This window comes from Haemaphysalis longicornis, unplaced genomic scaffold (assembly GCF_048455015.1).
Source record: "Haemaphysalis longicornis isolate Haplotype H1 unplaced genomic scaffold, Haemaphysalis longicornis Haplotype H1 scaffold_4, whole genome shotgun sequence".
NCBI classification, from domain to species: domain Eukaryota; kingdom Metazoa; phylum Arthropoda; class Arachnida; order Ixodida; family Ixodidae; genus Haemaphysalis; species Haemaphysalis longicornis.
In genome coordinates this window covers 99415286-99437335 of record NW_027526361.1, presented here as the reverse complement: position 1 = coordinate 99437335, position 22050 = coordinate 99415286, and the positions used below count along the sequence as shown (strand labels likewise).

The window sequence follows — 22050 nt, the reverse complement described above, 5'->3', positions numbered from 1 at the left end:
GAGACCAAACTCTCTTTGTGTGTTAGCTCATTAACCCAAGTGCTTTTTGTATGAACAAATAAACTTTATTGAAAGGACTACTCTTTTGTTTCCAATATTGCGTTGTGTGATAATTATTTTTGTATCCAAAATCATTTTGTAGTTTTGGAGAGGTTTAACCTGGAAGAAAACTTCCTAGACAAGTGCATATTTTTCCAGCCAGTGTACTACCCACCAGTAGTGCAGACATTGGAAGTTGAGCTGCGCTAAAGAACAAAAATGGCGTGAGTAGTCCTTTTTTTTTTCAAAGCTTAGGGAGGAACTAATACTTAGAAGGTAGCTCCAAACTTGTATACATAAACAATGCTTTTGTACAATTTAGCTTAGTGTTTGCTAAATGCAGTATTATATAATTGCTGTACCACAAATGATCTTAAGATGGTGGGTAATTGCTCCAAACAGCCTTTCTGGCTGCTCCTAACCTGCTCCAAAAGGCCTTACTGGCTGCTCCAAGCCTGCTACAAAAGGCAATTTTGCCTGCTCCCAGGACTGCTCCCAAACCCATGTACTCTGTTCCACCCCTGATTATGTTTTATTGGTCAACCTCTCTAAGTGGTATGCTTGGGGCTTCGCTGTCGCAACGACCTTTATTCCATCATTGTTGCTGTAAGTGGGAGCTTCTTTTCTTTTATTGCAAGTGTTAATCATTGCCCCATCATGCGTTGTAACAGTACCATCTTGACGTAGTTTGAATGAGTCAAGGATATAAGGCGCGTTCGTAGCATTTGATTCCGTCTCGGTTTTGTGGCGCAGTGGGAAGAGCACCATGTACCTCGCGTTCCGCCCACATAGGGTCGTGGGATCGAAACCGGGCGCCGCTAACTATTATTCTTTTTTATAGTGTAGGGGGAGGGGTGTGGAGAACGCCGTATGGAGGGACAAGGCCAGTGAATGAGATGCAGTCGCATCTAAAACAAACACATCTTAAGGCACATAATAAATGTTAGGCGTTCATCCACACCCAGAAAAATGAAGATCACGCTGTGTGTGTTTTTTTTTTATTCCTATGACAATGGACGCAAAACTACTCTTAGAACAACTTAGGATTTTCTGAAGCTCCAAAAACCTTCAGACCATTTTCAGTTCTTACCCGAAAGACATTTAAGTTCTCACCCGAAATAGTAAAATGTGTTTTGTCCAGTGCTTTTCTACTGGACGAATAGGACATAGGCGATATCTGTGAGGACGTCTTCGTTGCAGACCTGCACCCACATGTGCACATTCGACACACACCCACGCCCAAATTGCATCGGTGATTCGTTTAGCAACCGGCCATACAACGACGAGGCACTGCCTAAATTGGCGCAATAAAATGGTTCATTGAATCCAAGAGTATGGTTTTTTGTGCGATAATCCCTGGGCGTCACAGCGAAACCGGCCGTCATTATTTTTTCTGTGGACTTTCACAATTCCGGGTTTCTACTGCAATAAAAAGATCCGCAAATCCCCATATATAAAATCTTTTTTTTTTTTTCACGCTCTATAAATTTCATTTCATTCTTGAAGCACTTGCGTGATTGTTCTCGTTCAAAGGGCATAAATATCAAAGATTTTTACTCGTGACTGCCCCCGTGACTGCCCACAGGGGCGAACACGCCCCCGTGACCTTGTCTTACACACCGTCAGCGCACTGCGGGCAAATTAAAAGCATGCACAAATCCAATCCCCGAAAACAAAAAGAAGACAACGAAAAGCCCAGCCAGTTGTGGTCGATAAACACTCACTGGTCGGCTATGTGCTCGACAGGGAAGTCACGTAAGTGCTAGCTCGGCACAATAGGCACACGTCCCGGCCATCTCTTGGGAGAACCCCCGCGCGCACGCAGACACGCAGGCAGCATGCGCCGCTTCATGCTGCGCTTGAAGCTAGGGACTGCGGGGTTTTCTTCGTTCCGTTTTGCACTAACCGCTAATTTTAGCCCGCTCCACTGACTCTTTCATTAACAGACGAACCAGTTAGCGGAGAGCTCGTTACAAGACAAGCGAACGAACTAGAAGTGGTCATCAATTACACCGACTGATTCATGCGTGTACAGCTCGCTCTGGTTTGAAACCATACATTTACTTCGAGGGCCTCTTCTCACGCACACACCCACGCAAAGACTCACTCTGCAAAAAGGGTACCTATCATTTAACAAAAAAAAAAAAACTCATTTCGCAAAGAAGAACCTGCCCACGTCGGCGATCGTGCAATTAACCATTGCTCGTGACCGAGCCTGCCAATTAGTTTTGAATCGCTGATGTTATTTATCCGAGCCAAAGATGCAAAACTGTAAACTGACGAGAACATTAGGAGGAGGTGGCAGTCACTACTTACGCTCGTACGGTGATTCACGTGGATGGTCTGATAATTTGGTTTGCAACGAAGGAGCGTTTTGCTTCGCTTCTTGCCATATGATGAGTGAAGATCGCGTTTGGTGGCTCATAATTATTTGCAGAGGTATATGCGCTTCATGCAGGCATCGCAACTGGCTATTTTATTGCAAGCTAGCCGTGCTTACAGTACCACACGGCATCACTTCCCGGATCATTTTGAGTTGTCAGGTTTGTCGGTGAGCGCAACAGGCAAGCGTCCGTGGAACGGTAACCACTTTGACCCCCCGTAACATCAAATGACTTCTCGGCGAAACCTATGCGCGCTTACGAACCCCACAAATTTAATTAGAAGCAAACTCCAAAAACATTTGAGGAGCCGGCCACCAGAGAAGGCATTCGAACTTGCTGTGATGCGGGAAGAGCTTCTACGCTCTTCTGATATCTTGCAAGTTAAGGCTGAAGTTTCGCAAAAAAAAAAAAAAAAGACCGTTAAGGATAATTGTTCTATCAGTGCGCATAAACAGTCTATTGTTCGGATCTATTATATTGGCCTGCAATTATTCTATCCCATCAGAAAGAAACAACATGCATAATTTAGCAGAGCGTAAATATCGCTCCCGGGAGAGATTGATTGTCGCCAATGGTGAAAATTCACGCTACTCATCTCCGCTGGCGACCTTGCGGCGCTGCTAGATGGGCGCGAATTCCTGACGGCTGAGCGGCCCGCCGGGCGCTCGACCTTGAAAAAAATATCCCCACGAGGATTATCGATTTCGGCGTCTAGCTGGCAGGGTTGGACCGCACCACTGTGGCCCGGGCAGAGCAAAGGCTTGGCGTGGAGCCACGCAGGACGGGAGAATATCTTGCACGAGGCGGGCAGCGCAATCTTTCATAACTCGAGGAACAGCCGAAACGAGGTTCTCGAAACAATCAGACACAAATTTACCTACAAACAGACGAAAAGTTACCAACTGTACACTGTCTGTTGAGTTGCTGTAGCTTCATTCGGCACCGGAAAAAAAAACTAACACGGAGAACAAGAGACAGATTAAAAATTGTGGAGAAATTTTGAGAATTGTGTACTAATACGTAAGCATTCTTATACCCTAGTTACACGAAGGAAGTAACTGCAGTTAAGTTTAACAGTGGTTATTAAACTTTAACCGCGGTTATCACAAATTGCTGTATTGGCTGTTACACGCGAAATTCCAAGTGTGGCGACCGCGGTCACTTGGCTGTGAGCGTAACAAAAATAAATTACCACACTTTTAACTTCACGATAAAAAACAAAAGGGAAGCAGTGTAGACAAAAGGAAATATCGTTAAAGCAGTCGCTTCAGACCCAAACGCACCGCACTCGCGCGGCGAGATTTAGGTGAGGGGCTTCCACGACAGCTCGCAGCCGGCTTGGTTTTCTCGCGTTGCTCGGTGTTGAGAACTTCAGGCTTAGCGTCGCGGCGGATATTTGACCACCGCTTTCTCTACAACTGCAATTTGCAATCCATAGCACAATTTTAGATGCGGAGCATCTTATAGTTTGGGCATGTCCCGCGTCAGCGTCCGCACTCACACTGCGCATGCGCAACTCTCCTCCTTCCCTCTCTCCGACAGCTGCGCGATACTCCCGCCACTTTTTCTCTCGTACCAGCTGCGTGCATTTCGCTTTCGCTTGTCCCGCGTTCTCGCTTCTGCTTTCGCGGCGCATGCTCGGCGCTGGCGCATCACTCCTCCTCTCGTCTCCTCTCCTTCAACCTTGAATGTAAATCGGGTAGCGCGCTGCGCGCGTTCAGTTCAGCGCTTGCTGCGGTTGACTCCACTGCTCTCCGTTCTTCCGATGAAGTGTGATGGAAGCAACAGTCCCGTCAGTTAGTGGGTTGGCGCAAGCAAGCGTCAGCACCACCCCACAAACTAACAGCAACGCTACGTCCACTGAAGACAAAGCTAAGGGCACACGACGCTGAGCGGAACACAACGGAAACACAACGGAACCCCGAGATGCTCCGCATCTACTCAGCGTTCCCGATATACTAACATTCGCTTTCTCGCATGTGGAAGTTCTTTTCCGTGATAAGATTGATTTCGAAGAGCGGCGATAAGCTGTTGCTGCCGTGGTCTGGGCCGGTTCGAGCCGCTTGCAGTGCCGTGCGGGCAGGCGCGCCGGCGTGTTCGCAGTTTGCAGGCACGGCCGACGTGCGCCCCGATCGTCTCCGAGTGCTGAAAACGCTTCATGATCGCCTGCTTTATCCATTTTTTTGGCGGACGACGCGCGGAATTTGCAAATTTAGCACGGCTTTTGTCGTAGTTGATCGGGTGGATCGGGAAACGAGCCGCTGCTGGAGAGCGACGCAAAGAACGCAAGCGCCTCTTGGGGGCAGCTCTGGGGCGCCCGATATTTGAGAACCTTCGTCTCCTCCGAAGGCCAGGTGATTTTTTTTTCACCTCCGCTGATGCGCTGCCACATGCATCCGGACTGACTTGGGCGATTTTGAGCACTGCGGTTGCGGGAACTGCGGTTAGCGTGACCGAACTGAGGTGGCCAAGCTCAGTGTGCATTAACCACGGTTAGCGGGGTAACCGCAGTTTCGTCTGTCGTGTAACGCAGCAAACTGCGGTTTTGTCTAACCGCGGTTCGCTTAACCTTGGTTAACTGCGCCCGTGTAACTAGGGTATTACGCTGCTTCTCTTCAATTTGAGCTTTTTATGCCCAGTCTTAATCGGCTACGAGTAGCCACATTTCCCTACCTTTTGTCGTTTTCCGTTTGCATTAGACTATATCGGTTTATATTGAGTGACTTTTCGTTTCATTACGTTACATTTTTCGCTTAATGTGAATTAATTAGAACGAAAGCACCATTCCCCCTGAAATACAATTTAACTCAACCCGTGAGCGCATTCTCACAGAAGTTGTACCAGAACCGTTTCGGATTCATTTCTATTGGTGTATTTCCTGTATTGCCGAAATGAGGATGTCGTCACCACAGCCGTCTGAATGTGTGGGGCATTAGAAGTCATAATATTGTTTGTTTAATGTTGATATGTGTACCATTTCTTCTAAAACGGGGTAGGAAGACCGCGGCACAGTGGTGCAAGAACTTGTCCTTGCGATTAATGTAGGCATCCCGAAAAAAAAAATTTGCCGCGTATCTGCTCCTTTCGTTGCAAATGTCGTCAAAAGACGATAGCCTCTGTAGAGTGAGTGAAAAACTTTATTAGACGAGAGGCCATGGGGCCCTGGGGGGGTAAGGATGAGGGGAAAAGGGGAAGGTAACAACTCTCACAATGAACACAGTTGCAGTCTTGGCGTCCTAATCACAAAATGAACACATAAAAGTCAGTCAGTGGCACTAAAATGCACAGCTCACACATAATGTACAGTTCACACTGTAGACAACGCGGTTCACACTGAAAACAGTGCACGCAATTTGCCAAGGAAATGCCCCCCTTTGCTTTCCCGCTCACCTCTCATGCTGTTCCTGTACCGTCGCGCTCATCCCAAGGTAAACACACTAAAGGTTTGCGCTAGGCGATTTGAATTTACCGCGTTCCACTGCTACAGGCCGGATTCCTCGATGCCAGCGCTGCAGTGCGGCGGAGACGCGCGTGAATGCAGGGGGCCGACTACAAGGTTTATAGAACCGCGTGGCCATGCTCCACGTGCGTTCCAAGCAGAACGTGGAACCTAGCTTGTGGAACTTTTCGTTGCTGTTGCCGCGTGATTTTTCATATGCCGCCAGGAGGCGGCGGTTTTCTGCAGTAGATGTAGAATATCATTTGTTATCGAAAAACCAAGCATCCATGAATTTCTTATTAAAGGAACACTGTAAATATCCCTCGTGTACTAATTTCCTGTCTTATATTTGCGTAATGTCTTGTTCTTGTTCAACAAAGTTGACAAGTATGAACATATAAACCGGGCTTAGACGTTTACATTTGGCTGTCAGTATATAAGACTATTGCGCAATATCAATTTTGCTTTGGCCGGGTGGCTGAATCGAGTTACAGACAGACAGACGGACAGACAGACAGACATACAGACAGACCAAAATTTCTGGGTTTAAGTAGCCCAAGAAAGACTATCGTCTTTAAAACCGCCATATATTTGTGGTCTGCAGAGTTGCAGTGTCTTACACTGCAACTCTGCAGGCCACAAATCAATGGTGATTTTTTTTCAGGATGCCTACATTGTTCGCAAGGACAAGTTCTTGCACCACTGTGCCGCGGTCTTCCTACCCCGTTTTAGTAGAAATGGTACACGTATCAACATTAAACAAACAATGTTATGACTTCTAATGCACCACACATTCAGATGGGTGTGGTGACGACATCCTCATTTCTGCAATACAGGAAAAACACCAATAAAAATGAATCCGAAACGATACTGGTACAACTTCTTTGAGAATGTTCTCACGGGTTGAGTTAAATTATATTTTAGGGGGAAAGTAACATTTAAGAAGTTATGCGCATCGATAATATCTTTCAAGAAGCCGCAAGATATTTTAGAAGCGCCACAAACAGTGAATAAGACGTAGCTGTAACCGCAGATTCAGGAATAGATGCCTGTGCAGATAGAACAATAAACAGAACACTAACTCATCAACAAAATGATGAATGAGTCCACCATCTCCATCTCGGGGAACGAAAAAGTCATTTACCTCGTGAGTTCCCAGTTCAAGTTCCGAATAAACGCCGCGAAACTACCGCGAGACGCCCGCCACCACGTACGGCACGTGAATGATACACGCTTTACGAAACATAAAGGGGACGAGAAGTAACAAGATGTGTTTTACGCTTTCGCACGAGCAAAAACGGAAAGCAACAAGCCACCACCACCTATTTGTTTCACGTTGAACCATGGTAGCTTCTGTTCTGCCTGTGAAGAAATCGTGAAAGATACGCATCAGAATAATTTGAAACTACTATTGCACCTCATCTAAAAAATTCAGGAGGCGTCGTTCCCCAAAGGCAAACCAAAAAAAAAAAAAAAAGGAAACTCCTGTCAACATTTATCTGCGCTCCGGACACCGCACAGAACGATTGCGCTACTGCGGTATCGGGTTAGGCCTTTCCGTACTATATTGCATTTTCCTGCCTCGAGCACTCCTGATTACGTGTTCTCCCTGGTGCGGAACTGCGTGACCGGGAACTATCAGAGTACAACCATTGGCTGTTCGGGCCGTACCGCCACGCTTCCACAGAATGCGCATTGAAGAACAACTTATTCCCACTTCTCTCGTCAGAAGAAAACAAAAACAGGCCCCGTATTATGCAGAGAGCAAGCTTTCGCAATGCAAAAAAAAAAAGAAAATATATATCGCGTGGTCAGGAATTTTGTTGGACTACTTCATAAGTCAGTCACGTAGCCACGGCTACGCCCACCAAAAGATCGCTTTGTGGTCAGCGGGAAACCCGCTCCCCGAGACGGAAGCACCAACTGCGGCCGGGTGGGGTTAATTAAAGTACCGTTGGTTTAGGCTGTGTGTAGCGGCTTTCGTAACACGCCGTATTTAGACCCGCAGCACGGTATTTCGTGTGCTCAGGATATCCAACATGCCCGCTGTCATTAAATGCACGCGTGCAGAGCTCGTTGGAATGAGATGCCGCCGGCACAGCGAACTCTCCCCGAACGCTTGCGTCATGGAGGTGGGCTTTTCGTGTAAAGGTATGCGCTGAGATGAAAGCCTAACAAATGCTCAGAGAATGCATCTGCCAGGCACCTGAGCTCACTGCAGTTCCCTTTTTATTCTTTGTTTGCTCAGGGAAGTGTCAGCTGGGCGGATTTGATCGTACCTGTGCGGATTAAGACCGCCCGAGCGAAGCAATTAGCACCATTCGAGCATACATCGCGAGACAGCGTCTTTTTTTTCTTTTTGGGTGTATGTGTGATTGTACCTTAATTTCACCTGTTTTTGAAGCATCCTTAGCCAAGTTCTTATATTTGTGTTTCATCGAGACCAATGCAACGGGTATTTGTTATTAAAGCACCACTGGAATTATTGTCCCGAGATGTGCCGCAAACATGCCTGATGTTTTCTTTGCGCCGAACAATGTTGACATGTAGGCACTGTGCCAGCGGTGCCTGCAGGCGGAAAATAGCTTGCGTATCAAAACAAAAAGTTCGTGTGTACGCTTTTAAAGCGAAGCTTTCTACATTTCCCCCCGAGGGTTCTGTCGCGACCGTTGGTGTCAACAGAAAACTCCCGCAAACAAATAAAAGAAGTTAAGGGCACCGCCAGGAATCGAACCTGGAACGAACAGAGAAATCGAGCGAGAGCCCGTTGTCGTATCGATTAAGCCACCAGCCCTTTTTCTTTTATATTGCCTTTTTTGTTACAAATGGATGTTCGTCAACGCCGGATTAAAAACCGCCGCCCATACTTTGGCTGGCTGAGAGATTTAAAATAAACATCAAATGTTGACAACTCTTCCAATACACATAACCATTCCAGTTCAGGTTCCAGCAAACGATACACTTCAAGTAGACTGGCTACACTTCGTGAGAGAGAGAGAGAGAAAGGACTTTATTGGATCTCCTGCAGTCGGGGACGGGTCAGGCCTCGCAGGCATAGAGTTAATACTACTGCTCGCAGGGCTTCACCGTCCCGTAGTCTTCGCCGCTCACTGCGGCGTCGGGCCGACCCCGAGGCCTGCGTCTGGTCGGCGCGGGCTACTTGGAGTGCCGCCGCTGTCTCCGCTAGCCCTCGCTCCCGCAGGAGGAGGCCGAGAGGAGTGCGGGTTCTCCTTTCGCCGTTGCTTGCCCAGTGCAGCCTCGAGCCGCTGGATAGCCCTTAGCTGGTGTTCGCGCTCCGAAGAGCCGATCGAGTCCGTAACGTCCGGAGGGAGGGTCGGCCTCCCGTCACTCGCGTCGTGTCTTTCACAACCCCACATCAGGTGGGTCAGGTCCGCGGTCACTCGCGCACAAACACTGCACACACAGTCTTCATACAGGTCCGGGCACACGTGGCGCGCGAGCGCCGGCGTCAGCACCGTCCGAGTCTGTAGTTGCCGCAGAAGCACGGCCTCCCTCCTCGCGAGCCCCGGATGGGGCGGAGGGTAGGCCCGCCTCTCTTCCCTGTACCAGCGCAGCGTCGCGCCGTACGTGGTCAGGGGTTTCGCGTCGTAGTCTTCTGCTTCGCTCGATTCCTCGTCGACGTCGGCGTCCGTCGCTGGCGCGGCTCGGCACGTGGCGAGATCACGGGCCGCGGCGTCGGCTACCTCGTTGACGTTTCGGTGGCCGTTGCGGAGCTCCCGGCCCATGTGAGCCGGAAACCACCGGATGGTCGTGCTGGTGTTTCTGCGCGCTCCCTCTCCGATGCCGGAAAGGACGCGCATCGTCGTCTTGCACACCGTGCCCCTGGCGAAGTTGGCTATCGCGGACTTGGAGTCGCTGAACACCGTCTTCGTCCCCGGGTGGAGCAGGGCCAGCGCGATCGCCGCCTCCTCCGCCTGTCTGGCGGACTTGGCGCGCACGCTGCCGGCGCTCAGTAGTTCTCCCGTGGCGGCTCGCACCGCCACCACCGCGTAGGCGTCGTCTCGGTCCCGATGTTTGGAGGCGTCCACGAACACCGCATCGCCTCTCTCGTTGTACTTCTTGGCGAGCGCGCACGCCCGCGCCATTCTCCGTTCCGAGTTCCGTCCCGGCGCGACGTTCTTCGGGAGCGGGGGCACCACCACGCTGTTGGCTATGTCGTCTCGTAGCGGGATCAGCTCGTCCTCCTCCTCGAAGGGGCAGCCCAGTCCTACGCGTTGCAGCAGTCTCCGGCCCGTCCGGGTCGACCCCAGGCGTTCCAGCTGCGCCACTCTCTGCGCCTCGCTGATCTCCGCGAGCGTGTTGTGCACTCCCAGAGACGCGACGGCCGCGTTGCTCGTGCCGTTGAGTAGGCCCAGGGCCGCCCGGTATGACTTGCGGATCGCCGCGTCGATCTTGGCTCGTTCCTTGGTCCTCCATTCGTGAAACGCTCCCACGTAAGCCACCTGGCTCACGACGAACACCTGCAGCAACCGCAGCAGGCTCGCTTCTCTCATGCCGCGCGCTCGCGTCGCCAGTCGCTTGACGAGGCGCGTGGCGATGCCCATCTTCGTGATCAGCCGTTCCACGGTGGTGGTGTTGTAGCGGCGGCTCGCGTCCACGTGCATGCCGAGAACGCGTATGCTCGTCGCCTTGGGTATGGCCGTGCCGTCGCTCGCTCGCACCACGATGCTGCGCTCCGCTTCGGCCGACGCCTTCTTGTGATACCGGCCCGACGGGGGCACGATCAGCAGCTGCGACTTTTGCGGGGCGCACCGGAGACCCGTGCCGCGCAGACTCTCCTCGATGCCGTCCACCGCCTCTTGCAGCGCCGACTCGATGTGGCCGTCGCTGCCGCCCGACACCCACAGCGTGATGTCGTCGGCGTAGATCGTATACTTTACGTCATACTTGCTCACCGTCATAGCATTCACATCACAGTGGCGCACGGCCATACGGGAGCGCCGAAATTGCGTGCAACCCTAGGATCATTATCATGTCGCACGGCACTTCATCCTTTTCCACTGCCAATAGACGTATCCCATGCGGGGTTACAGGAAGATCTGTCTTCATCGTTCTCTGTAGAACATCCCAGAAAAAGATGACGTCCCAGCACTCTATGAAAACAATGCTTTCGGGGTTTTTGCACAAAGTGCACGTTGAGGACCAGCCAAGGAAAAGCCTTTTTCCTCCATCCATGTGCCAAAGGAAAGTGTGCCGGCGTGCAGCTTAAAGAAAAATGTTTTTACCGCGGCGGGGACTACCATATTTTTAACCCGCGACAAAACATCTTGGCCACCACCTGCCCCATACAATGAACGATACAGAGGTACTGGAAAGAGCATTTCGTTCAATTTTTTCGTTTATGTTTTCCTCGATACATTCGCCAAATACTCCATGGTAAATCTAACGGACAGAAATTTAAAAGATTGGACCACTTCTTTCCAGTAGCCCATAACGACATATGTTCCATTGCTTGTTGACACAATAAAGCCTTGAATTACGTTTGATAATGTAGTTTGTACGTAAGCCCTCAAGAATGGATATTTTACGTCCCGCAATAGCAAAAAACTGTTCACAATCTGCCTTACGAAAACATGGGCCAATCCAACACCGCCTTGCCTTACAGGCCAATTACTTACTTGCAGGCCGAAAAAGATTACTTCGGCTCATGCGTTCCCACGTAGAACCCCAAATAAACACTGCAAAAACACGATGTATCTTTTGCACTTGCGTTCGGGAACAGTGTATGGCTTGCAGCACATACCACAGTTTCATGAGAAGAAAAAGATTACACACTGTGGCGCGCGCAAATACAGATAGCGCGCGCCCTCCCCACTTTGCCACTTTCTCGCGCACTTTTTCTGTGTCCGCAACCCAGTACTCATTGCTACTCGCATAGCTGTCCAACGGTACTCCTAGATCCAAGAGCGCCTCCTTGCCTCAAAGACCAGAAGCGACAGCTCAACCAGGGTAAGTGACCCACGCCTCCCAGCCCATCACACACACCATTCCCACACGCCATCATACAGGGAAATTATTACGCAAACCGAAATGAATCCAATGACTACAGCAACAACACAACCACCTGCGGGAACGGCTGTCCCAGCAACCAATCTCGCACCACCCACTTCTCCGCATATGAATCTCGAGGACATAATACGGCAACAGCAACAAGAAATCGAAAATCTCCGAACTAACTATCAGGCCCAAATAGACAGTTTACAGTCTACAATCGTTGCCTTAACGGCTCAGATGAACCGCATGGAACAACTACTCACTAGCATGACCACCAAACGCCTGTCTCCAGATGAAATGCCACCAGCAACGAAGGTACTTGTCCAAAGCTCAAGCACACCAGAAACCAATGACACTGATTATGACCTATAATTCTCAGCAAGCTAGGAACATACTAATTTGGCAATGGAATTGCCGAAGCTTAAAACGCAAAAAGGCTGACTTCAGATGTCACATACAAAATGCCGGACAACAGCCTGATATCATCCTCATCCAAGAAGCCCACGGATGTCATACCATCCCGGACTACACCACCTTCAGCAGTCCCAGCATCACTCACACCAAACGTCGCACTCAACAGAGCACAACTCCTGTACTCACCCTAACTTTGGTCCACAACAGCATCCCAGCCATCCAGATCGACACCTCTGAATGGAACACCGACACACAGGAAACGGTGGCCATACAATGCCAACCTACGAGTACGATGGCACCCCTGACAGTAATTAATACATACTGGAAACCAGGCAGGGACATCGGATCGGTCGATTGGGTCAAAAGAGTGGCACACGACCACAAAAATAGCCACCTGGTCGTTGCTGGAGATTTTAATAGCCGCCACACAGCGTGGGGCTATACGGATTCAAGTCCACGAGGCCGCAAACTACAAGAAGTCACCACACAAGCAAAACTGACACTACTTAACGATATCCTGCAACCCACCCGTATTGGAAATAGCGTTGAAAGAAATACAATGCCAGACCTTGCATGGACCAATCAACCCAAGTATGCACAGTGGTACAACACCCAAGAGAACCTGGCCAGTGACCATCACATCGTTGCTATTGAGTTAGCGCCCTTACGGCCAAAACAATGCAGCCGACGGACCAAATTCCAAATGGGCACCATCGCCCTTACGGCTTGGGACAAGGTCCGAGCCCTGCTTCAGGAATCGGAGCCACCAGTCAACCAAGAGGAATGGAGCAAACAGATCCACCAAGCCGTACGCAAGCACACCACAGAGCTCACGACGACACGAGAACAGCCGACCGTTGACAATCATCTCCTCGCACTATGGGACCGGCGGCTTAGCCTGAGAAAAAAACTGCACAGAAACAAGGACAACAAAAAACTACGCCGACAACTTCAGGAACTCTCCGACGAAATTCAGAAATATTCGCAACAGCTCATCAATGACAAATGGGTGCAATTGTGCGATAGTATGAATGGTCGCCTCCATACAAGCAAAGTTTGGCGCATCCTTAACAGCCTACTAGGCAATAAGAAAACAAGCCACACCATTCAAAAGCTCAAGCTCCACACAAAAATGACTATCGATGACCTAGCTGAGCTTCTGCTGGATCATTTTTTCCCTCACACCCCTACAGTGTCTACTAACAAGTACCCGAAGACGTCACTCCCACAACCATCAACTACGGACATTGATCAACCATTCACAATTCATGAAATGCAAAACGCCCTACAAAGCATCCGAAGAAATACAGCTCCTGGACCAGACCAAATTTCGTATAAAATGCTGCAGAACCTACCATACAACCACTTAGAAGCCCTCCTAGGTTACATAAACCAAGCCTGGGAAAGTGGCCAAATCCCTATGGCGTGGAAAACGGCACATGTCGTTGCTATTCCTAAACACGGTAAATCACCTGATGACATTAAGAATTTGCGCCCCATTTCCCTTACCTCCTGCATAGGCAAACTCATGGAAAAGATGGTTCAGGCCCGCATTGAATGGGCTCTAGAAGAAAACCAGGCTTTTAGTCATACGATGACCGGTTTTCGCCGACCTGTCTCTGCCCAAGACACCATACTGCGCATTCATAGAGACATAGTGGAAGTGAAGAGCACTGCCCAAACTCGTACCATAGTCGGGATCGATATAAAGAAAGCTTTCGATACCGTCGCTCATGAGCCAATACTCGAAAAAGCAAAACGCAACAAATTAGGACCCAGAACTATCCAGTATCTTAGAGATTTCCTCACTAACCGGCTCGTCAAAATCAAAGTAGAAGACCACATCAGTAATGCCCGCAAACTTACAGCAGGAGTGCCCCAAGGAGCCATACTTTCTCCAACTCTGTTTAACCTGGCCATGAGCGATCTTCCACCCCTTCTGAATGATATACCGGGACTAAAACATTCCATCTATGCCGATGATATTACCCTTTGGTGTCACACGGGCTCTCCTGGCACTCAAGAAGAGACGCTGCAGCGAGGCATAGACGTAGTAACTCAGTACACGGCCTCTATTGGACTGGTGTGCTCTCCTGAGAAGACAGAATACACGGTAGTCATCGGCTCCCGCAAGGCTCACGCAAACGATATCCGGGCACTCATCAGGCTACACCTAAACGGCAAAGAAATTCCGCGAAAACACTCCATACGGATCCTCGGCTTTCACATAGATCAGGACGGCACAGGTACAACCTGGCTGAAAACCATCACTACTCAAGCGAACCAGATCCTCCACATGATAAACAGGGTGTCCCGCAGCAAGTATGGTTTAAAGGAACATGAAGGTCGCAAGGTGGTGGAAGCTCTCCTTATCTCACGGATCATGTACGGCCTTCCTTACTACTATCTGACAAAAACTCAGCACACAAAACTCGAAGTAATTCTCCGCAACGCAACCCGTATCATAACAGGCACCCCAAGATTCACCCAAAATGACCTATTATATGCCACAGGCGCGCTGAATACACTCAGTGAGAAGATTGACACGCACCACCTCGCCCAAACCCAAAGACTACAAACGTCGCCCCAAGGTCGTCTCATCCTCCTTGATCTGGGCCACAACATCTCGCAGCTCCAGCATATTCCACCAGAGCCGCCACCATGGTCATGTCCAGCCAACATAACCTTGAAGCCCATACCCAAAAATATGGGTCCAGACCAGGCAAGTCGCCGCGCTGACAGGGCAAACCACTACAACAGGAAGACATTTTCCCCAGGAACTACGGTCATTTACACCGACGCTGCGTACAACAAAGACACCAAAATCGGAACGACAGCTTTTCATAGCGACGTCCTCTCCGCAGTAGCCAAGTACGCCCCCGCACCGTCGTCGACATCTCTGGAGCTTCAGGCTATTGTAAACGCCATAGAAGCACACCAAGATCAAACAGAACTGGTAATCATCACGGACAGCAAATCAGCAATTCGCAATCTACGGGAGAATCACATGCACCCCCACATGCGCTACACACTCGCCAGCATCACACGTAACCACCCCGAGCTTCATACCACTGTGATATGGGTCCCTGGACACGCAGGTGTAAAGGGGAATGAGAAGGCCCATGCCTTAGCCCGAGCTGCTCTCTTTGATCCGGGCACCCCAATACCCTGGCCTCGCTTCTATGACCCAAAAGAGCACCGCCGAGAAATGCATCAGACTCGTAGAAAGTACTTACGGGACGTCAGAGATCAGAGAACCACCCTTCCCTACCCCCGAAAATTCGCCCGCCCTGACGCTGTTCTCATTCGACGTGCACAAACGGGCACGCTACCAACACAACACATACAACACTACATAGACGGGCTTCCAGGCACACCAAAATGCTCACACTGCGACCAATACCCCAACAATGAACACACCCTCTGGACATGCCCAAACATACAAAGCACCCTGAGATCTTCCCTGCAACCAATTCCTGCCACAAAGCGCCCTACTTGCTGGGAGGCATGGGTCACACCCCCTAAGGAGCTTGAAGAGCTCTATTGGACCACGCTGGTGCACCACGTTAAAAACACGCCAGGACTATAGATAGCCAGGACTATAGTCCCTGCAACCTAACCAAGAAGCCGAGCAGTCCTTTGGACACAGGCTTCAAAATAAAGTTTATCTCTCTCTCTCTCTCCTAGATACAGCGTCGGCATCACCTTCCAGCTGACATTTGCAAAAACCCGCGGCGTTGATTCCCACCCACCATGCCAAAAACCTTCACATTTTGTCCAGTTCACTGCACTTGCTGTTACCCTACAAAACTGTTTAGTTACATTGATCGCTTCTGTGATACTTTGCTTGTCTTCACAAAAAACGCCACATAATGTGCATACGTTAACAACTTCACTTCGCTTGAGTGAAGATGAAACCCAGTTATTTCAGCATCGTTGATAACTTTCAAACAGTAAGGCTCCAAGATAATACAAAAAAGTAGGGGTGAAGCCGGACACCCTTTTCGGACCGAAGACAGCACTGGGATACTTTCTGTCACCTCCTTATTAATTACCAACTGCGTGAAGCATTCACGATAGCCATGCGCACTGCTTCTATGACCGCACTACCAACATTTATATGTTCCAAAATACGAAACAATATGTAATGGCACACTCTGTCGAACGGTTTCTCATAGTCGATTTGGAGCAAAGCAACTTTGCGACCATACATATCACAACTTTCCAGTACTGTGCGGGCTACATGAATATTTGTAGTTATGCTCCTACCCTTGATTCAGCACGTCTGGTGTGGTCCAACAACACTTGTAAAAACTCTTTGTAATCTTTCTGCTACGACTTTCATGACTATCTTGTAGTCAATGTTAGCTAGCGTTATTGCACGATAGCCAGTGACCGACTGCCTTTTACAGCAATCGTCAGCTTTCGGTATTAGTACAGTCTGCGTACGTGAGAACGACGGAGGCAAAACACCAGCTTCGTACGCCTCGGCAAATACATGGAAAAGGAAAGGTGCTACGCTGTCAGTAAAATGCTTATAAAATTCTGCGCTCAGTCCATCAGGGCCTGGCGTTTTACTCTTTTTTAAATCTGAAATTGCCTCTTCAGTTTCTCTCAACGACACGAGCTCTTCTCATTCTTGTCTAACATCATCCTCTAAACGAGGCATTAGTGAAAGGAAATCGTCTTTAAAATCCCGAATTCTCGGGGAGGCGGGGCTGAAAAGCTCGGTATAATGCTCAACGAATGCCAGCTTTATTACCTCCTGCTCATGGGTCAGATCTCCTTGCCACACAATTCCTTCCATTGCATTACCTTTTGCGTATTTAATTTCGTCACTTAAAGGTTTTAGTAGGCGTTTTGCCCAGCCAGAAACCTTTCTCCTCTCCCCCTCACCGTTGCTCCTTGAAATCGCTGTTTATCTAGAGCTTCGAGCTTGCTGTTTATCAGTGCTATGTCTTCAATAAACACACCCCGCCTTTCACATTCAAGGATTAGTAGTTGCCTCAGATTATTTCGAAGCTTAGTTTCTTCTTCTCTTCCTAAACGAGTCAAAACTGTCCCGCTCTCTATCGCACACATTTTGCTTTCTTGCTTAAACAACTCCCATCTTCTCCCCCCAGCTTTCTTTTTCCAGCCTTGTGTTCCTGTCAAAACTTTCTCTCACCGCCTCAGTAAACTTCTCATCTTTTAATATTTTCGCATTGAATTTCCATAAATTCCAGTGAAACTTGGTATAACCTTCTCTCCTCCCTCCCAAGAAAAAAGAGACCAGACAATGGTCGCTGAAAGCAACATAAACAACCACGTAGTTTTTACGCGACGGCGCTAATCCATGGGAAACGTAAATTCTGTCCAGCCGGGCATGGCTGGCTCCCTGGAAATGGGTGTATCGCAGGGCGTCTGCCTTTGCTGCGCAGTGAGCCACATCTGTTAAATCATGCTTATCCAGTATGTTCTGAAGTAGTTGCGCACTCGGGTCCCTGTTCCGCGTTAAGCCTGCTCTGTGTTCTCGCGCGCAGACGCAGTTAAAATCGCCGAGCAGAACAACGTTGTCTTTGTTCTGCAATTTGCTCGCTATCGTTTCAAAAAACACTTTTCTTTCATTCACCTTATTTGGGGCGTACATGCATATAACAAAATACTGGATCCCACAATAAGACATTTCACACGTCATTTGACGACCAGATTCCCAAGAATAAATTTTCCCTATTTCAATTCCTACTGTATTCTTAAAGGGACACTGAAGTGAATTTGTCAAGCTCCCGTTTTTGCTTGGACTGCGTAGACTGGCTCAAATTAGCACACTTTTCATCGTTTATCCGGTTGACAAATCGGTAATTATTTTACAAAGCGCGAAACAAGAAAAACTACCATGCGCGGTTTGCGGCGGCCGCACCAACTAAAGCTGTGACGTTAGGAGGAGCGGGCACCGTGATTGGACGATGCCCAAGGTGAGCAACCAAACAAGTTTCGGTTTCGGTTTCCGTTCTGTAAAACACAACTGGTGGCGTTGTTGGATGGGCACTCTCAATAACTCAGTAATCATCGTACCATGCTTCTGCCATGTTGTTAGCTGTGAAAATGCATAAAGATAAGCCTCCCAGGACGGCTTGGAATCGTAGCATTCACTAGCCGAGGCCTACGCAGTGCATGGACGCCCTCCGCGTACCCGCAGACACCCAAATGTCATGCGCTTTTCCCCCATATTTGGAGCTTGCCTCACTCATGCCTGTACCGTAAAAAGCGTGTTCGCACCAGGCCAAGGGTCTGTTCATTCTGGCCTGTGCCCACTGCCCGCAAGCAGTCGGTGCTTATGGCAACAGCACGCCAACGATAACTCGCTAGCGCGCCAGTGCCAGCCTGCGCGCGTTCTGTGAACTAGTTCGTGGAGCCATGAACGTTGCGGCCCAAAAAAAAAGGTGAACTCAATGTAGAAAACATCGGCAGAAAACGAAAAAGTTAACTTACAAAAAAAAAAATAGCACGTACCCGCGGGGACTCGAACTCGTGACTTGCAAAACACTTGCGACAAAACACCTAGCGCCCCAGACCACTAAGCCACGAGACCGGCTTGGTAATATAAGGTATATATTGTACAACACGTTTACACTTTTATTTAGTTTGTTACCTAAGGTATTTGTTACCTAAGGTGACCACAATAGGTGACCACAATAGCTGACGTCTAGCAATTGCATTTCGTAGACGGAAAAGCGCTCGCAGATGCGTAGTCGTGCTGCTGACCGCTGTGGTTGTTCGCCCAGCGCAAAAAAGTTCTTCCCGCCCCCCAGTTTTACGCTGTACGGTAAAAATATCAGTTGATTTTATTTCCTTAGTACCTATATTGACTTCGCTAACTCTTCTCCCGCCTTCAAGAGGCCTTATATTTTCCTATTGGCGTACCAGTCAGCGAAGCGTCGCATGTGCGCTTGTGCAGCGCTTGTGTGAAGCGACCTTGACTTGGAGCTAGATACAGTGTACAAACTAACCAAGTAAAGAAAGGCACATTCTTCCATTCACAAACGTGTCCTGGCTTCGTTTCAACTGAGCGAATGAATTGCGACGACCCGTCGGCGGCCGGCGGACGAAACGCTGGGCCGACTGACTCTGTCTGAAGGCCGGGGAGCCGTGCAGTAGCGCAGCCAATTGCGAGCTCGGCACCTCCTGACGTCACACGAAAACGCCACAGAAAATGGGCGAGCGTAAAGAGAGGAGGACAGCATTTTCGAATTAATTTTTCTACTAAATAAAATCGCGTAAACGCGCCCGGAGTGGTCGAAACATGGCCATGGGGACTCCGCGGGCTACAATTTGCCCTAGTAATCCCGCAATGTTTACATATCACTTCAGTGTCCCTTTAACAAACAAACAACAGCCAGCAGACGTCCCAAGCGCATGGCTAACACAGACACTATACCGGTTTGCGAAAGGACGCACCATCAAATCGGTTCGCTCTTCACTCTCAATTTTTGTTTCCTGCCAGGATGTCTATTTCTTTTTCATTTAGTAACCTACTAAGTTGGTATTGCTTGCGCCTTTCCGCAAGGCTTCGTACGTTCAAAGTTGCAATTCTCAATGGTTTTTTGAGAACTATCATTTAAAATTGTAAGTGAAGAGCAAAATGAGAGAAGAAGAAACACAAAAGTTGCCTTTCGACATCTCACTCAGGTCGTTTTCCTGCTGCTGGGGTCGCCTCTGTCTTCGCACATAAATCCAAGCGGTTCCCTCTGCCACCTCTCCCCCCCCCACTGCCTCTGTTCGCCGCTGTCCGACCACTTACACCACACACATCCCTGCTGGCGTCGTGCACGTCCACTCCCTGTCCACCTTTCGTCGTGCTGAACTAAGTGGGTGACGCCTTGCCTTTGTGTCGTTTCGGTGTCACACTCGGCCTCGTTTTGGTCGAAGGCCGCCGGACTTGTGTGGTCGCCTTCAGTCGTGGCTCCTCGGAGCTCGCAGAACCTGCACTCTGCGTGTTGTCCCTGGTGAGCTCTCAAGACCGCTTACTCGTCGCCGCACCCGAACCTGTCGCCCCCTCATCTTCCATGTCCTCGCTCTCCACTGTCTCGTCCCTTGACTGCTCGTCGTGCTTCATTTCCGCCTCCTTCGACGCATTTGTTGTTTCGTCCATCTTCTCCTTGGGAGGCGCTATCTCAGCATGACTGCCGTCTTCCGCCGGAGAAGTCCCCATCGTTGTCCCCACACCTTGCGGCATCCTCAGCCTCGACTTCGTCCATGACGAACGATGCCGTCGCCGTGTCCTGTGGTGAGCCGGCTACATTAGCGTAGGAAGGCACACACTGACTCTCGTCGTGGCGGAAGCGACGACAAAGAGCGCAGCGTGGCACTCTACACTCTCGCCTGATGTGTCCACTCCGATGGCAACGCAGGCAGAGGGGCGCTCGCCCGGGCACGACGACCAGGGCTTGCTCTCCGGCGACCCGTACTTGGTGCGGAATGTCGTCGACGGTGACTCCCGCTCTCAACCTGAGGGTGACCAGGCGTGTTGTCGACGACTGAGCGTTGTATCCTTGCACACGCCACCGGTCCCTAGCCACGTCGCTTACCTTTCCGTAAGGCCCTAGGGCGGCCCGAACTTCGTCGTCGGGGACGTGGTGGAGCACCCAGTGGACCTTTAAACGCAACTCCTGGTTCCTCGGGTCGATGACGAGGCACCGACGGTCCTTCACTAGTAGTTCCCCGGCGGCCACCAACTTTTTCGCACCTTCCGCATCCTTGAATGTAACCGCCCACACATGGTTCATCTGATATGCCCCCAACGAGATAACCCCGGGGAGCAAAGCCAAACTAACCAGCGTATCGCGGAAATCTTCAACCTTGTACGGTCTTCCTTTGACGTCTGTGTGCAAAAAATTGTGTTGAGGGCAGATGGTCCAGATGGTATACGAGGCAGGCAGCATAACTCGATAATCCTGGGTACCGTTTGAAGAAACAGCAGACCTGTTACCGCGGGCCGAAGGGCCCGCCAAAACCGCTCCTTGGGCGGAGCCTGACATTATGCGACCGCTCCGCTCGGAAGCCGGAAGTAGAATCCTCGAGCCACCAGCCCACTCGATAACGGGGGGCGACAGATAGTGCACTCACCGAACACATCTGCGGGTTTACCCCCGCGTTCGCGCTGAATGTCACGTGATAGCGTCACGCGACCTCTCATGCCGGTGAGCGCTCCGCCCATTGCATGTGTAGCGGCCATGTGCGCGATTTGCGCATGCGCTAGGAGCCAGTAAAATTAAAACAAGCTCACACCAATGCATGGCATCTCACTTCTCCGTCACTGCCGCCGATTTCGTCGTCTCCGTCGGTAGCGGCAGAGACGGAAGAGAAGTGAGATCGTCAACAACAACAACATTTATTGAAAGGGATAGCTCAAGGCCGCATAGGTAAGGGGAGGGAGAGGAGATGAAGACCTCAATAGTGTCCCAACATGAAGGAGTCAAGAACAGTGCGGATAAAGTCTGTGCGGATAAAGTCAGTGGGAATCTATAAAGTGAGATCGTCTAACACCAGGTTTGAGCTTCGTTTCATTTTTAACAGCTTCCCCTCATGTGCTTCACCAATACAACTCAACCAACCACCGTTCATGAATCATGCATTGAGTTAACCTTAGCAAAGAATATTTCTTTGAAGAGAAAGAGAGAGAGAGAAGTAATAAAGAGTGTGGTTGAGTGCATTTCACTTGTCATTGGTTTCCCTCTTTGTAGAGCCATGTGTGTGAATACAAATTTTGGCGCTCACAGA

The 22050-nt window shown here is 49.8% G+C and overlaps 1 protein-coding gene across 1 annotated transcript; it reads left to right on the top strand.

The window, feature by feature from the left end:
• The first annotated feature begins 14209 nt into the window (after nt 1-14209).
• Nucleotides 14210-15966, top strand: LOC144179871 (uncharacterized). The gene has a single exon (XM_077708295.1). It carries the CDS (start codon nt 14210-14212, stop codon nt 15878-15880), a length of 1671 nt encoding a protein of 556 aa, XP_077564421.1. The 3' UTR covers nt 15881-15966.
• Nucleotides 15967-22050: the final 6084 nt, after the last annotated feature.

Coding starts and splice junctions, on each gene's coding strand:
- LOC144179871 (XM_077708295.1), top strand. CDS start 14,210: ATGAGCGATCTTCCACCCCTTCTGAATGATATACCGGGACTAAAACAT.